The 18,345-nt window shown below is 36.2% G+C and overlaps 1 protein-coding gene across 2 annotated transcripts in view; it reads left to right on the plus strand.

Annotated features, from left to right (window-relative positions):
• The window catches only part of SLC26A7 (solute carrier family 26 member 7), a 308,475-nt gene that overhangs the window by 239,387 nt on the left and 50,743 nt on the right, over window positions 1-18,345 (plus strand). For both annotated transcript variants that reach the window (XM_060287458.1, XM_030862868.2), the window contains 5 exons: window positions 2,118-2,200; window positions 4,831-4,978; window positions 7,000-7,113; window positions 15,045-15,122; window positions 16,306-16,401. In XM_060287458.1, the coding sequence (XP_060143441.1) occupies window positions 2,118-2,200; window positions 4,831-4,978; window positions 7,000-7,113; window positions 15,045-15,122; window positions 16,306-16,401 (519 nt within the window). The remainder of the gene's footprint in view (window positions 1-2,117; window positions 2,201-4,830; window positions 4,979-6,999; window positions 7,114-15,044; window positions 15,123-16,305; window positions 16,402-18,345) is intronic.

Raw genomic sequence — 18,345 nt, forward strand, 5'->3', positions numbered from 1 at the left:
TGTTTCATGAAACCAGAAATTGAAAATAACCTTGGGGAAGAAGAGTCTTAACTCTTTTTATTCAATACTGAATAAAACACTGAATAAGACAGTTGTTCATTCAATACAAAAATTGTAAGAATTATCCTTACAAAAAATAAAAGGTACTCCTTATACAGTGTTGCCCCTAATATGTGTAAGACCTAAGGCAAAAATAATAATGCAGGCCCAAATACTTGAGTTATAGATCAAAATGTTAAATAAAATAGGTTCTATTTTCCTATCTTGACTAAAATACCTTAGTGATTACCTTGAATGTCAGGTTAAAATAGAGAATTCTCCTAATCCTTTGGGTTCTGCTAGAATGTGGCAGCAAGGGGAAAGCCAGTACCTTGGCCTGCCTCTTCTCTTCCTACTTCAGCTCTATCCCATATACAGTGGGATTCATAAGTATAAATGTGGATACCCTTGCCCCACAACTGTCCCTTGGCCTTTCCTTGGGCTACACTGGAAGGATAGACCTGGGGAAGGTATTCTGGAAGTAGACTTGGAGCCATTTAGGCAGGAAATTATAGATTCCTGACGATTCAGGGTGTGGTCTAGAAAGAGGAGTCCAGGTTTGAGTTGGGTACCTCCCTTTGCCCCTACAAAACTCCCATTTTGTGGGGAGAGCTACAGTAGGAGGATGACCAGATTAGAACCCTCTAAAGCACTGTCTGAAAGACCAAGTTAGTGACTTAGATTACTTAATTTTTGTGTATTAAACATCATGTATTCTTCCATTTTCAATAAGGATCCAGCATCTTGTGGCTATGGTGTATTTTCTTTTACAGCTCACAATATTTTCTGACTTGATATAAATATTTCATGAAAATTATTAGCAATTAAAATTTATTAACTGGCTTAGAAATTTTTGAATACATTAATACTTCTGATTCCAACCTAATAGCTGAACTTTTAACTACTACTATATTCTGTAGAAAATACAATTATAGCACAATATTTATAAAGTTTAAAGTATAACCTGTAGAGTTTTGCTGCCTTTAAAAAATATCCTCAAGCCTCTTTTGCTTTTTAAGTCTATTCGATGTTTTAAAAACTTCTATAAATTCAGTTAAGTATCATCACAGAGAACAGAAATACACAGGAAAAATCCCTACAAAATAATATTATTAGGCATTGTTAGATATTCCTTATTTTGCTAGTGTGATTTTGTTATATCTTTTTTCTGACCATGTATATGGTAAATTCGTACTTTAAATGGGTAATTAGTGTGTCTCTTTTAAACAAAAAAGTGTAGTATATAAATAGTTATACCAAACTGATATGATAACCATGTGAAATTTACAGCACCTATTAAATTATCAGAAGAATGAAAAAAGAATGTGAAAATGGATGGAAAACATTAAATGGCATGGCTGGTAAAAACAAATGCTGAACAGAATTCTGAATATACATTTTAAAAGTGATCATGGATATTTGCAAACACTTGGTTTCACTTATTATATATCATTATATCATATAACAGAGGGTCAGGCACCTGAGACTCCAGGGAGGTAATTTCAAAAGTATCAAGTTTGACACATTATTAACTAGGATATTTTACTTCAAGAAATAGCAAAACTCAAAATTCAAAATTATTCAAGGAGACTGTAAATCATAATTGATTACTAACCTACATTAGGAATATTGATGCAACATCTTAAACTCTTAGGTGGTTGCTGCAATGGAGGGAAAACGTTCTGTGTTATAAAGCATCCCTTCATATTATAAGAGACAAGTATTTAGGTTGGATTGTGGTATCTGTACATACACAAGCATGCACGCATGCACACACACACTCCTATAGTCTGTGTTCTGCTCCTCTTCAGAATCAGACACAATTGGGAAGGATATAAGAAAAGTTGTATTATTATAATGCCATTTAATTTTTGAGACTGCAAATTAAGTGCTGTCAAATCTCAGAGGGATTTTTTGATTTTTAAAATTCTTCTTAGTGTTTAAAAATCTGTGCCACTGCTATATTACTCAAGAAAATCATGGGGCACATGAACAATGTTTACTTTTAAAAATAGTTTTAAGATGTTTGAGAAGCCAGGAATAATTTTCTTTTTCTTTTTTCAAATGGAACCACACAGATTATTGCTGCATCATTTACTTGTTATTGTACCAATATGGAAAACACATATGGATTAGAAGTAGTTGGTCATATTCCAAAAGGGTAATGTAATCTTTTTTTTTCTTTCTTTCTTTTTCTTTCTTTCTTTCTTTCTTTCTTTCTTTCTTTCTTTCTTTCTTTTTTCTTTCTTTCTTTCTTTCTTTCTTTCCTTCCTTCTTTCTTTCTTCTTTTGTTTTCTTTCTTTCGTTTTTTGATGGAGGAAGCAACTGGAGGTAGGTGGGTATGAATTTCATTTCTTTCAAAGGCTCTCTATGGGACAAAATTCCAATTAATTTCTATTTTACAATGATAGAAACAAACAGTTCACAATAAAGAAAAAAATAACTTCTTAGACTGGTTATCAATTACTTAGGAAGTTGATAACTATTTTATACAGCATCACTTCAGGTAAAAGATTTGGAAATTATATGAATATTATTTGAAAAAGAAAGCAAGACTTTGAATTTCCAAATTAGAGTCATGCTCTAGGATATAGTCTTCCCTATTCCACTCACATATTCCTATGACTATTTTTATTTCACTTAAAACATAGTAAAAATACACAAGCATCATCTGAAATAGCAAACCTATAGGAATGAGTGGTGTACAATCGTGAAAGAGAGGGTGGAAGTGGAGACGAGGGCATGTTTCCCACCTGTCTTAAAGCCTTCCTCAGGACACTAAGAGGAAGATTAACAAGAAGAAGAAGTGTTCACCCTAAAAAGACAAAATGTTGTTCCAAATACAGCCTGAAAGAAAATAAAGTCATCTTAGGGGAGGAAGGGGATGTCTCTTTTAATGGGCTGTACTATACACAAATATTTATAAATTTGGGACAAAGTTAGAGTTGCTGAGTCCTCTATATTTTTATTTCCCAGTCCCAAAGTTTGGCTTCTAACTGCATTAAAATGGAGGGACAGTAGAAAAATTCTCATAGATTAAAAAGATAATTTAAAAAAATCCTGTCTTTAGCCTTTATGCTAAAGATATAGGCTAATAGTGATTATTGGAATCAATTTGTGTTTTCTGAAGGGTTCTCTACTTTTCACCTTCAAATTTAGTTTATTGTTTTTTTCTCTAGCTTAGTTTATCATTATTAATAATTAGGCAAGCTCAATTTTTTATGAAACAGAAGTTCTTATAGTTTGAAATGGTAGCACTTTTAGGTATCATATATCTTAGGGCTTGTAATGGTACAAATCAATTTGACTTGGGGATAAACTTGAGGGAGTGGGTAAAAAAAAATATGCCTCTCCTCCATCCAGTCTAATTCTTCTTTATTTTGAGTAACCTTTCCAGACCCATCTTCTTAAAGAATCATAGGAAAAACATGGCATTAATAAGAAATGGAGCTGAGGTTGAATTCATTTTGTGATTTAGATACATTTCTCAAAATGTTTTCTCCTCTATACATTGCATTAGTGGTACTTGGTCTGGAGATTGTGGGGAGAATTAAATAAAACTGCTAACATGAAAGTGCTGAGCATTCAATTTACATGCTCAGTATTAAATCAGCATGAATTAATTTACCTTTTTCTTCTACTTTTGCCCCAGAGGGTTTTTTTTAAAGAGGGGAAGTAAGTGTCACAAAGCATCATCAGGGATAAATAAACAATAACACTGGGCTCAAGTGGTTTTCCAAAAGACAATGACTGTGTATTAGTTGGAAGAAATATTTTAAACAGTTATTTAAAACTGAGAAACAGCTAACTGTCGTCCTGTATTTTGCAACAGAGTGTAACTGGACACTTTATAGATATTTTTCTTAACATGTGATACATAGAGTCAAAAAACAAAATTCAACTGAGTACATTTAGAGGTCTTATTGACTTTGTTCAACAATTCCTTAATTGAGCAGCAACCCATCTAGCAAATCGAAAGGAGCCCTGAAGAGCTGTACAAAATGAAAGGCTTTTATAGTCAGAAGGGGAAGAGCAGAAAAAGGAAGTTTCTAACAAAGAGTGGATTGTTTCAGGCAAGGTCACTTTCCTATGTGGGACAGAAGGGCAAATTACCTCGCTAGTGCTGACCAGGTAATTCTAAATTGACTGGCTAAGGTTACATTCCTGGGAAAGGCTGAAACTGCAGTTAAATTAGGTAGTTTGCTTAAATTCTTAGTTTGCTTAAATGGGGCTTAGCACAAGTGACTCCATTGTGGGCCTGTTGTCTCTTTTTTAACAATAGTTAAGTGTACTGTGAAAGAATCATGTTAAAAAACATAATTAAGATTATAAACTCAATGGAAAATTTAAGGATTAGCTCAAGAATCGTAGCTCACAGTAAACTAATGTTTGCATACAGCACTGCAGTATTCAAGGCAGGAAATACAGTTTCTAATGCCAGCCAAATAAAAGTTTAAGAAGATTCAATGAAAGAATGCTCCAGATTTGTTTTTGTTCTGATACAGGAAATTTTTGTTGAGTCAAATTTTCTGTGCTATAACCTGAATTCTCTGGGAGTGAATGCCAGTTAGACGCATGGAGCTGTCCTTCTGGTGTTCTTTGTGATTTTGCTTTTCTGCTAAATAATGTTGAAAACAAAAGGCTTCTAAGGGTAAGATTGCTTGGTTTTCTCAGTGATATTTCATATATTCTATGTAAACTTCAGAGTCATTGCCATAGTTGAATTCACTGCAAGTTGTTACAGAAATAACATGAAAGTTGATGAGTTCAATATGGTCTTTCTTTCAACAGAATTCCTCCACCTAGAGCTCCCCCAATGAACATCCTCTCTGCAGTAATCACTGAAGCTTTTGGAGTGGCACTTGTAGGCTATGTGGCCTCACTGGCTCTTGCTCAAGGATCTGCCAAAAAATTCAAATATTCAGTTGATGACAACCAGGTGGAGTATACCCCAACCCCTCTCCACACCTCTCCATAGCTATTGTATCACTGTACGGTGTACTCCCAGATCCTGAAAATGTTGAACTTATGAAAAATACAACTTTCCTAAGTGTATAACACAAATGGGTAGAAGAAAACAAAAGAAAATATCTAAGTCATTCATAGAAAGGTGAAAATCTGACTTTCGTGGATTGGTTATGGTACACTCTGGTTTTTAGAGAGGGGCATCTTGATGATTTGGTTTTAGGAGAGAATCTAAATATATTTATCATTGCATGCTGACTTAAAAATTTTGGATTTCAAAATACAAAGAACACTAATATTACTCTTCTTAGTAAAAAACTAAAGGTTGCAAGGGTCTATTCTTAGAATACCAAAGGGTGAAGATTTTATTGAGCATGTTTCTGAATCTACCTCTGCTAGTGTCTTGTCTCAAGCCCTGTGGCCCTACATTTCTGCACAGGCCTGCAGAGATAGCTATGGAATAGTGGTTAGAATGCCAAAGTACCTATATCTAAATCTCACTCTGAAATTGTTTCTGTGCCCCAGTTTTGTCATCTGTAAAAAAGCAGATTTATTCATTCAACAGATGTGTATTGAACCCTACTATTTACCAGGTACTGGCCTAGGAACAAGGGATACAATGGTACATAATGCAGACCATGTCTTTCCTCATCTCAAAACCTCCCAGTGGCTTCCCATAGTACTCAGATTAAAAGCCTATTACCAAGGCTTACAAGGCCATACTTGACCTTGTCACCATCTCCTTTCCTCTATGATCTCATATTTCTTTTATAGTTCTAGCCACACTTACTGCCTTGTTTTTCCTTGAGTTCACTAGTCATGTTTCTAGCTCAGGACATTTGTACTTGCTGTCCCCGTTTCCAGGAATTTTGTACCCTCAGGTAGCTGCATGCCTCCTTTATTCAAATGTTCCCTTCTCAGGGAGTCCTTCCTTGGTAAGCTAAAATCCTAAATTCCAAAATTTTCCACTCCCTTCTCTGCTTTACTTTCCATATTCATCTTGTTTATTGTCAGCATTTCCTCATTAGAACTCCAGTCTGTGAGGGCAGGGATTTTTGTCTGTATTATTTACTGGCAACAGCAGAAGCAGGAAAACATTAGGAGGCTTTTGCAATAATCCAGATGACACTTGATGACTTGGACCAGGATGTAGCAGTGAAGGAGATGAGAAAGGGACAAATTCTGCATTGGATGTGGACACCATCTGGGAAAAGGAGTAGTCAAGACTATCTCTAAAGCTTTTGGCCCAAGCAACTGGAGCTTGAGACAGGGAAGGATGTGGGAGAACCAGGGTGGGAATATATAGAGCATAGACTGATTAGGTAAGTTTGAGATACCTGTTAACCATCCAAATGAAAATGCTGAGTGGCTATGTCAGTCTGAAATTCAGAAGAGTGGTCTAGGCTAGAGATATAAATTTGGGGGCTGTCAACGTGTATTTGGGTAGCTAAGATTAGAGAGGGAAGTGGTCCAATACCTGTGATTGGTTAGATGAGAAGGAACCACAAAGGAGACTGAGAAGTGGTGGCCAGGGAGGTAGGAGAAAACCAGGAGGGTGAGAGGTCCTAGAAGGAGCCTTTAAGGAGGAGGAAGTGAGCGACTGTGTCAAATGCTAATTTTAGGCCAGGTAGGGTAGGAATTAACCATTGGATTTAGCACTGTGGAAGTCATTGGTGGAGTGGTGGGAACAAAACCTTGATTCTAATGTCCTGAAAGAGGAGAAATTGGCAACCGATACAATAAATACTGTGTACTTCCCTATAAGGTTGTTATTGTTATAAGGATTAAACAATGAAGTGCTTAGAACAGTTTCTGGCTCATTGTAAGCACTCAGTAAATGTTAGCTCTTCTTAAAATAATGGTTAAATTACGACCAGTGGAGAGAACATAAATAGAATACAGAATAAGTTTCATTCCATGACAAGTTTTACCTGTGGTCTCTAAAAGTTGATTGTGATTAGGAAATGATATATTCTCCTATTATCATTCCTGTAGGAACTTTTGGCCCATGGCCTCAGCAATGTGATTCCTTCATTTTTCTTCTGCATACCAAGTGCTGCTGCCATGGGAAGGACCGCTGTCCTATATAGCACTGGAGCAAAGACACAGGTAACTTTATTTTCAGCAGGGACAAAAGAACTGATGGGCCTTTACTCTCCTTGGAGAGTGGGAAGAATGAGCTTCTCTCTAAAATCCTGAGAATATTTTTACGTCTTCAATTTCTTAAAACTAGTATCAAGGAATTCTATCTCTTCTCTTTCTTAGGAAAGATCCTTAAGAAGCTGAATGATTCAACGAGCAGACAAAAAAATCCTGTATTAATGGCAGCTTTATTGTTGTCAATCTTTGAACAAATGCTCCCTCTAGTGGTGTCTCTGATTGTACTTTTTGCTAATCTAACCAGTCAATTTGAAATTTAAAAATTTTTTTTCACTTCCTTTAAATAAAATGAAAACAACTGTATGAAAAATCAGTCCTTGACAATGACATTCCTGTCTATAGAGATGTACATGTATGTAAATGAATAATACGATGTCTGTGCACATTTCGGTTTAAAGAAACAATTATGTATTTTTAGGAACTCAAATCAATTTGACATTTGAGAACCTTTTATATACTAGTTATTATGCTTGGTACTGATAAGATGTCGATGGTAGTAATAAAGATGTTTCTGTGATGATGATGATGGTGGTGGTGTTGGTGGAAGCATATATCAAGTTATATGCATGTCATACATTTTATATAAATGAACTCATTTAATCTTTTAGGTACCTCTATGAAGGAGATGTAATTATTATGCTAGGATTCCACATGAGAAAGTTGAGGAAAAGAGGGTTAAACTAACTTGTCCAAGTCACAGAGCTTGTAAGTGGTAGAGCTGGGATTTGAACCCAGATAGATCTACTCCAAATCTTGCATTCTTAACTACTGTTCTATACAAGAAAATTCATGTATATGTTAATTTAATAAATTAACATTAACAGCTAACCATTATAAAACAATTCACACTTATTTTAAATTGGAGTTGAATGAGAATTTATAAAACATTTCATGTGATAATTTAAACATTTATTAGGAGTTTACCTTATATTAAGTCCTTTTCAGGGGTTGTAGAAGAGTAAATTTGAAAAGGACATGGTTCTTGACATTGGGGGCAAGTGGCCAGAGAAAGACGGGTAAATGAACATTAAAATATTGCGTAAAATTAACGAATAAAATTTGATGAACATACCATGGAGCAGAGGGGAAGCAGCAACAAATTCTGAATCTATGATAATTTGACATATTATTGCCACAACTCATCATCAAAGATGTGTAATTCTCATTCAACATTGTTTTACATGACAATTTGATTTTTACAAAGTTCGTGATTTAAAGCATAAGTTCATCATGTGTATTGGCATAAACATTTTTGCAAACTCTCACATACTTGTAACCTAAATTTGAATGTTTAATACATAGTATACTCAAGTATCATTCCTTACTCTGGAGACTCTTCTATCTATAAAATTCTAGGATTCTATAGTGGTTTCCACCTAGTTTCTTACAAGGATGAGTGTGTTAGATTTCCTCTCATCATTTCTGCATGGTATTCTATTCATCAGACTTCAGAAGAAACAAAAGGTACCTAACAAAACACTAGTTCAGGGAAACAAAGCTTGGCAGCACAGTATTTTCATGCTGATCTGCTTGTTGAGATTGTCGCTAATCTGCTCAACAATTCCCATTAAATTGCACAGAGAAGGAATCTGATTTACTGTGCATACCCAAATCGAGGATGCTTTCCCATGGTAGTCATTTTGGCATTAAAACTATTAAGTTTACGTGGAGATAACTGACATGATTTGAAGAAGGCTCTGGGTGAGCCAAGTCTTAAAAGTTTTGTTCTAAATAGGCTGTGAAACCAGTTTTCTATGTGACAATACTTCACAAAGCAATCCCTTAAATAGCTCTGTCTCTCCTAGGTACTAGACTTATACCCAGTAAATTAATCTAGAAGAATTAAAACGCTTCCACTTTTAGGCTAATAATAGCCAATCAAAATAGCAGTGGGAACCACCTTGCATTTGTCAATTATTTCACCAACTGACTCTTTCTTGTTCAGAAACACTATTAGTATTTCTGTAGAAAGATATCTTTTAAAATACAAATATGATCTTGTTACTTCCTCCTAGAGCCCATAAAAGGTTTTACGTAGGTCTTAGAATTCAAACCTTTATGTTACCAAAACTGAGTGCTTTTGAAGCTAGCAGAAGTTGGTTCACGTAGTTTAAGGAAAGAGGCCATCTCCATAACATAAAAGTGCAAGGGTGGCTTCCCTGGTGGCACAGTGGTTGAGAGTCCACCTGCTGATGCAGGGGACACGGGTTCGTGACCCGGTCTGGGAAGATCCCACATGCCACGGAGCGGCTGGGCCCGTGAGCCATGGCCGCTGAGCCTGCGCGTCCGGAGCCTATGTTCCACAACGGGAGAGGCCACAGCAGTGAGAGGCCCGCGTACCGCACAAAAAAAAAAAAAAAAAAAAGAATTAATGAAAAATGAAAGTATCTGATAATTATAATTATAAAACTAGTCAATTTTGCTGATACTTTTACCAAGTCCAAGCTTGCTCTGCTCACCGCACGACAGGCCAATAAATTGGGAGACGAGGTGTTGAGGCAAGGAATAGCGACTTTATTCAGAAAGATTGGCGTCTGAGAAGATGGCAGACTAATGGAAATATTCAATTTCTCAGATCTTCCTCTTGGTCTGGAATTTGACCAGTATTTGGGAGACATTTCATGACCAAATTTTGTCCCACAGCACTGGGAGGCTCATCCCAGATCAGGCAAAAATTCTTGTTGATATGCCACTCCAGGTGCTAATTTCTGGATTAGGCCCTGTTGATAATTAAAGATTCTCTGAATCCTCTGTCTTTCTAGTCTATTGTGATCCAAGAAATGTTTTCCCTTATTGCTTCTTCCCATACTTAGAATCATACTATTACAATTATTATATGAGTCATAAATGTGATCTATTTCCTCAGGATGTTTAGCCATCATCAATTTTGTTGGAGGCTTGATTACACACTGTAAGAGACAGCAATCTTATAAAATAGACAGGATATAAGTAATGCAGGTAGTAACATTGACAAAGTCATAGTGCAGCAGGAAGACACAAAGCATAAACAATTTGGAAACAAAGAATAAGCAAAAGCAATGCTTAATATAACTGGTTGTAATCCAGTTACAATAAACCATCAAGTCCACAGGAGAGCCAGCTGGAGAAGCCAAATTCAGGCAGGATCAGGTAGAGAGAAAAAGATAAATGTTTCATCTTTGTTTACAAGGGTATACTTCATCAACTTGTTGTAGGTCATAACATAAGAGAAAAGGTTTTTCTGGAAAACAAAGGTTAAGGCTAGTATATTTCCCAAAGTCATATAGTTATAAATCATATTCATCAGTTCATTCAGTCCCATGTAATTAATTCCTGTTGATCTGGATGAAGTAATCAGTTCATCCAGATTTGTCATTTGTTACTCAGTCTAGTGGTATTATCTAAAGGCTATCAGAAACATATTTGTTAAAAAAAGTTCCTTTTTATGAGCCTTCTTGAAGATGTAGCAGTTTTGCAAATCATCACCTAAGCTGCCTATGAATGACAAAAGTCTTAAAATGGCAAGGATAAAGATGTGATTAGAATTCTTCTTGGCAAAGAAGCTTATCCAAGTTGTTGTGACATACAGCATTTTAAGATAACAACTAAAAGTATAGTATTATACCAGAACATATGCAAATTTCAGAAACTTTGTGTAAATTTTAGAAAATCTATTTTAATAACATTTATTCATACCATATAATCTGAGGAGGCTTATTGCTCATTTGACAATGCTTTCCATGTAATTTAGCATACCAACCAATTCTAGTCAGTTTAATATATATAAATATATATATATATATAAAATATTTATTTTCCTCTGAGGTGCCTTAGGGTCACAGTTCCCTAGCCCCCCAAAAAGGAAGAAAATCCCAATGAACGCTTTGCTGCAGGCAAAACCAATGCAGTAAGGAAGTATACCCTGGTGTTGTCACATACAAGTCCTGTTATCAAATCAGTCTCTCGGGGTCACTGTTCCTCAGCCACAAAAAAGGAAGATTCCGAACCAATACCCCATCAGTCCGAAAGGGAAGAACCCCCAACCAATGCCCCATCGAAGATAAAGCTGAATGAATGACCAAGGCTAGTTCAAAAGGGAAAATCCCAATCAACGCTCCACCACAGGTGAAACCTATGCAATAAGGAAGACTCTCTGGGGCCCTCTGAAGCATCCCAAAGCTAGCTGAAGTCAAAAGAACTTTAATTAGAATTTGATAGGAAATTCATCCAAAATATCAAAAAGTTTTTTCTTAAAAAGCATTTGGTCAGATAGAATATTTAAGAACAAAAACAGCTCAATTAAGGGCAAGATAGTTCGCACAATATGTTATCAAAAGCAGCATTCTAAGTAAACTTGTTCTCTTAGCAGAGAGGAGCCAAGTCTGGTCCTGCACCGGTCTACTTTTAATAACAAAATCCATTTACCCAATTAAGTTTAATATAATCTCAGTCTGACCATGCATAAAACTCCTTTTTACTCAAAACATATGTCCCACTTTCCTATTATATAGTGAAAGATTTTATTTTTAGTAGCTTTAATTACATATTTAAATTAGAGTCCCCAACTCTTAAAAACCTTAATTTTTAGTGAAAACCAAGTGGCAAGTAATAGTTACCAAAATCTGGAGACATTATTTTAGATAATTTTCAGAACATAATTATTCCTATAGCATTTACCTGAAAGCTCTTATCTCATTTACATTTAAAGTTTCATCCTATCAAGTTATTTTCCTTGCAACAGATGTAATAAGGTCTTATTTCATTCCTAGGTACAATAAAGTATTATGCCTAATATTAATGACTCTAAAAACATGTCTATATTAATTAGATCAACAAGCTTAAGCCACCTTCAATACCAGATATCAGTTTAATGTTGAATATTTTCTAGATCACATGAGCCCAAAATTCCTTCTGGCCAGTTTTATATTCCTGAGTATTTATATAAGTGCTTAATTTTTTTTAAAGAGCAAAACTAAACAGACAAATCACACAAAGAAACATACACACACTCACAAAAGAGAAAAAAACAAAAAAGGAAGAGAGCAACCAAACCAATAAACAAACTCAGAAATGAAAAAAACCACTAAAAACTAAATTAAGATAAACATAAAACCAAAAATAAGTCAAACACAGAAATTAAACCCCAAGTCCACAGTTGTCCCCAACGTCCACAGTCTCAATTTTGGAAACACTTGTTGTCTATTCAGGAATGCCACAGATGCAGGGTTTACCAAGCCAATTGTGGGGATGTAATCTGCTACTGCTGAGGCTGCACAGCGAGATTTCCCTTTCTCTTCTTTTGTCGCGCAGCTCCTGCAGTTCAGCTTTGGTTTTGGCCCTGCCTCTGCATGTAGGCTGCCCTCAGGTGTCTCTTCCCCACCCAGACAAGACAAGGTTAAAACAGAGGCTGATTAGGGCTCTCTTGCTCACTCAGGCCGAGGAGAGGGAGGGGTACGCTAGTCACAATTGTGATGTGGGGAATGCCTGCGGTGGCAGAGGCCGGTGTAAAGTAGCAACAGCCTGAGGTGTGCTATGTGTTCTCCCAGGGAAGTTGGCCCTGGATCATGGTGCCCTGGCAGTGGTGTGCTGACAGGCTCCCAGGAAGGTGTGGGTAGTGACCTGCACTTGCACACAGGACTCTTGGTGGCAGCGGCGGCAACAGTAGCAGTCCGTGCCTGCCTTTGGGTCTGAGATGATAGCCGCGGCTTGCGCCCATCTCTCGAGCTCACTTAGGTGGTGCTCTGACGTCTGTGGGCACACAGAGCAGGAAGACCCTCTCCTTGCGCACCCCAAAACAATGGTCTCTTGCCTCTCCAGCAGGTCCAGACTTTTTCCCAGACTCGCTCCTGGCTAGCTGTGGTGTACTAGCCCCTTTCAGGCTGTCTTCACGCAGCCAACACCAATCCTCTCCCTGGGGTCTGGCCTGCAAAGCCCAAGCCTCAGCCCCAGCCCCCTCCCACTGGTTGGCACCGATCCTCTGTGTGGGAATCTCTCCACTTTGCCCTCCACACCCTGTTGTGCTCTCCTCTGACACCATGAAGCTCCCCCTCCCCGGCCAGTGAAGGGGCTTCCTAGTGTGTGGAAACTTTTCCTGCTTCACAGCTTCCTCCCAGAGGTGCAGGTCCCATCCTGGTTCCTTTGTCTCTCTTTTTTTTTTTTCTTTTGCCATACCCAGGTAAGTGAGGATATTCTCTCCTTTTTGGAAGTTTGAGGACTTCTGCCAGCGTTCAGTAGGTGTTCTATAGGAGTTGTTCCACATGTAGATGTATTTTTGATGTATTTGTGGGGAGGAAGGTGATCTCCACATCTTAATCCTCCACCATCTTTGAAAGTCCTCCTCATGCCATTGTCTTTTGATATGAAGTGCACCTTAGCGGTTGGTGTCTTTTTCTTTCCACATAAACATGGATATACTGAGTCACACAGGTATCTGAATGAATCCTTTAATCTGCCTTCTGACAACTAGCTCTCTCCAGTCTAGTGGAGTTACAGGCATAATATTTTGTTATTTAAAAATTATTATCATGTAAAATCACCAGTTACTCCTAAATAATCAGTCTAGTGACAGTTTTGTGTACTATAACTTCTTTTATGGACAATCTTTAGTTCTCTAATGACTTATTTCCCACAGAAGGACTTTTCCCCCTTTATATGCTGGGGAGTGATGTAGATGAGCTCCACTAAATATGGAAGGAGCTTGTATCAAGCTTCTTTCATTTAGTTTAATGGTTTTGAGTTTCATCCATGCTGTTGCATGTATCAATAGTCTGTTCTTTTTTATTGTTGAGTAGTGTTCTATTGTATGGATGTCCCAAAACTTATCTATTCACCAATTGGTGGACAATTCAGTTATTTACAGTTTTTGGTATTTATGAATAAAACTGCTATAAATATTTACATGTAAGTATTTTCATAGGTGTATGTTTTCCTTTCTCTTAGGTATTTCTGGGTCATACATAACTCCATAAGAAGCTGCCAAACTGGTTTTGAAGTGGCTGTACCATATTGAATTACCACTAGTAGTGTCTGAGAACTCTAGTTGCTCTGAGTCCTTGCCAGCCCTTGCTATTGATTATTTGTTTATATATTTATTTTTAGCCACTCTAATAGGCTTTATTTCCTTTGATTTTTCCATAAAGATATTTTAGGTATCGTTTTGGTCCTGTGAAAGCCCTCTTTCCTCTTGTTAGGCTGATAGTTTGGCTAAATGTTTCTATTAAGACATGAGCATTTGCTTATGTGAAATTTGTTCTCCATTAAGTGGAGCATAGCTAGGAGTGAGCTGTTTTGAATTACCTTTTGTCAGCAAGTTGAGTTGGTTAGAACACAATACTAATGACTTTTCAGGATTAATAAAATTAAGTCTGTTTCACTGCAGAGACTGCTTCCTTAATCCCATATAACTGTTTCATATTAACAAAGGACTCCAACGAAGAGAGTAAAGGCTTCTGTGGAAATTTGTCATCAGCACAGAAAAACCCTAAGCTGCATATTCAGTTATTACCCAAACAACTAGGAAACAACTAGGAGAAGGGGGCCCAGGCTGAACAACTATAGGCTAAAGGACTTTTAGCTGAAATGTCATTTTCACTATTAAACAGACAAACAAACAAAAAAGCCATGCTGTGATGTGTGATAAAAGTTGATGGTGTCCTATTTCTTTGTTTAGAATTGCTTTTTTTGTCATTGCTGACTTAATTTGATTGTACCAGTTTGTCAGCTGTCACATTTGGGTTCCTTCAGCTACAAAATATAGATGACAGTCTATTTAATTTAACAATCATGTGCCAACATTTTGTTTCTTCTTATCAAGAAGAACAAAGAATTATCTTTTTCCCTCTATAACTTTGGAATAATAAGAAAGTTCAAGCTTTCTTTTTTGTCTGTCTTGTATTTTACAGGTGGCTTGTCTAATATCTTGCATTTTCATCCTGATAGTCATCTATGCAATAGGACCCTTGCTTTACTGGCTGCCCATGGTAAGTAGTGCTTTTTATTATTTACTTTTTAACTTTACTTTTAATGAGAATCATTGTATTTTAAAAATTTCTTTGAAGAACAACCTCAATGATCCTAAATCTGAAACCTTATGTGACATAAGTAATGGCTGAATGGAGGAAAGGTAGAAAGAGTCCACATTTGATGGGGAAGGTATGGGAGGGTACTATGGCTGTTTTCTAATTCTTAGGCTTTTGTATAAAAATGACATCGTGGAATTAGATTTATTCTGTATTCATTTGGAAGGTGGAACTAGGCAATCTCTGTTATAAGATGTACATGACATTCTTTTATTCTTTTTTTTTTTGGCTGTGCCATGTGGCATGCTGGACCTTAGTTTACTGACCAGGAATTGAACCTGCACCCCCTGCAGTGGAAGCACAGAGTCTTAACCACTGGACCACCAGGGAAGTCTGTTATAAGAAGTAGACTTTGGAAGAATTTTATAAAATTTGTACTCTTAGAAAATACATACTGGGCAAGAGAGTAGGCAACAAAATGCATCTTGCCACCCTTGATGCATGGTTATACAAAGTGACTCAGAGTATTAGTACACGTATTTACCTTGCTTTTCAGAAGCCTGGGGCACTAAAGTGATGTGAGTAAGATCCTGGTCTTCAGAGATCCAGAGACGGTGTCAGTCCTTTCTTGTTCTAATTCTTCTTTCATGTAATAAGAATAAATCACTTTCACGAGAGGACCTCCCAATAACCAAGTTCACTTTTCAAGAGAGTTACAAATATATTCAGGTGAAACCAGAAAACTGATACTCAAGACAATTATAAAGAAATACATTATATAAATATTTAATTTTTGCAACAAACAGATTTCAAACAAATGGCAGTGAATAATTATTATAAAGTTAAGAGGACAGTCAGCCTTATAACATTCACCCTTATAATTCACTACTTTTCTTTTCCTTTCTTCCTTTTTTTTAGAATGCCATAACATGTACCCTGTGATTTTCTAGAATTGCTATTATATTCCTAAAGTACAATAATAGGTTAGTTCTAAACAAAATGAATATTACTTCAGTCTTCTAAATGGTTATTTCTTTCCTTTAGTAAGTACTTCAAAGACAAAGACATAAAAATACAATGATTCTTTTAAATTTAGATTAAAATCTTTATCTTGCATCTTCATCAACTTATTTCTTATTTGTAGTGTGTTCTTGCAAGTATTATTGTCGTGGGACTGAAGGGAATGCTAATACAGTTTCGGGATTTAAAAAAATATTGGAATGTGGATAAAATTGATTGGGTAAGTAGAAATTTGATCTAAAATTACTATCTTTGGCTTAAACACATGTTACAAAATAAGCTTTAATAGTTCCATTTGCAAAAAATAGTTTTAGCCATTTGAGACTTACATTTTACAAGCTATCTTTTTTCAAACTCAATAAAAATATTAAAATGTAAAATATCTTTATAAGAAACAGAAATGGAATTCTGTCAAATTTTGATTGATGTGTTTAAGAACTTTTAAAGAAATGCTAGCTAACTTGAGTGGTTTGGGGATTCCCAGTTTCCATTATGAATTGATTCTGGAAGTGAAGTTCATCGAAGAATAGCTAGTAGAAATATGACTATTTATAACATACATGAAAAGCCAGCATTAATTGCTAAGAAATGTATGCTGCATTAATATAGGGTAAACATATTAATAGTGACCATATTCATTCTAAATACAAAGAGTCTCATGAATTGTTTTTTAAATGTGTTACATTGAGAGGAGCATTATGTTAATAGGATATTGCTAGGAACAGATTAAATTATATTGAACAATGATAAAATATGAATTTTACTAACATAAATGTTTAATATACTTGTTCTAGAGAAATGTATCTATGCAAGAACATCCAAAATTCTCTCCCTCTCCTATATGGGTGAATTATTTCATGAGTAGCCTCTGTTTAGCTTTATTATGGCTTTCACCATATTGAAATGCAATTATTTATGTATTCTCCCTCCTTCAGGGCCTTTGATCTGAGACACTTTGGGGGATTACTTATGCTGGCAAGTACTTTAATAATACTCCTCTTAAAAAGAGTCATGTACCACAATGTTCATTGCAGCACTATTTACAATAGCCAGGACATGGAAGCAACCTAAATGTCCATTAATAGATGAATGGATAAAGAAGATGTGACACATATATACAATGGAATATTACTCATCCATAAAAAGAAATGAAATTGAGTTATTTGTAGTGAGGTGGATGGACCTAGAGTCTGTCATACAGAGTGAAGTAAGTCGGAAAGAGAAAAACAAATACTGTATGATAACACATATATATGGAATCTAAAAAAAAAAAAAAGAAGAAAAGGTTTTGATAAACCTAGGGACAGGACAGGAATAAAGATGCAGACATAGAGAATGGACTTGAGGACACGGGGAGGGGGAAGCATAAGCTGGAATGAAGTGAGAGAGTAACATTGACATATATACACTACCAAATGTAAAATAGATAGTTAGTGGGAAGCAGCTGCATAACACAGAGAGATCATCTCTGTGCTTTGTGACCACCTAGAGGGGTGGGATAGGGAGGGTGGGAGGGAGGCGCAAGAGGGAGGCGATATGGGGAGATATATGTATACATATAGCTGATTCACTTTGTTATAAAGCAGAAACTAACACAACATTGTAAAGCAATTATACTCCAATAAAGATGTTAAAAAAAGATAATATTCCTCTTAAGTCTCAATATTACTGAGCTTCTACCAAGGTACAATAGTGGGTGCCATGTGGAATTCAGAGATGAATAAAGAAATACTTACCTTCTTTAGACGCTAATATTTGTGCAGGATGCAGGCACAGAAATAGTAACTATTATATGACGCAAGATACAATATGACCTGGAAGCAAAAGAAAAAACTTAGTACTGGAGAAAAATAGAGGCTGGAACATTTAATTTGTACTAGGTTAATACAGAAGACTTAGAGCAGAGCTGAAATATGAACTGAGACTTGAAGGAACAGTATTTTGTAGGCAGTCCAAGAGACCAAAATTAACTAGGCTGTTGGAGGATAATGACTTTTTTAAGGTGATATATGTGAGGTGGCACATGGAAACAGAAAAATGAGAAGATATAAACTTATTTAACAAGCTCCTGAAAACCCCATGATAAAGATATTTCTAAGGAACTCATTAATCACGTAAGGGGGAGCACATTACCATAATGGAAGGGGAGAGGTGTCAGGGAAGG

Source organism: Globicephala melas, chromosome 17 (assembly GCF_963455315.2).
Source record: "Globicephala melas chromosome 17, mGloMel1.2, whole genome shotgun sequence".
Classification (NCBI taxonomy): Eukaryota; Metazoa; Chordata; class Mammalia; order Artiodactyla; family Delphinidae; genus Globicephala; species Globicephala melas.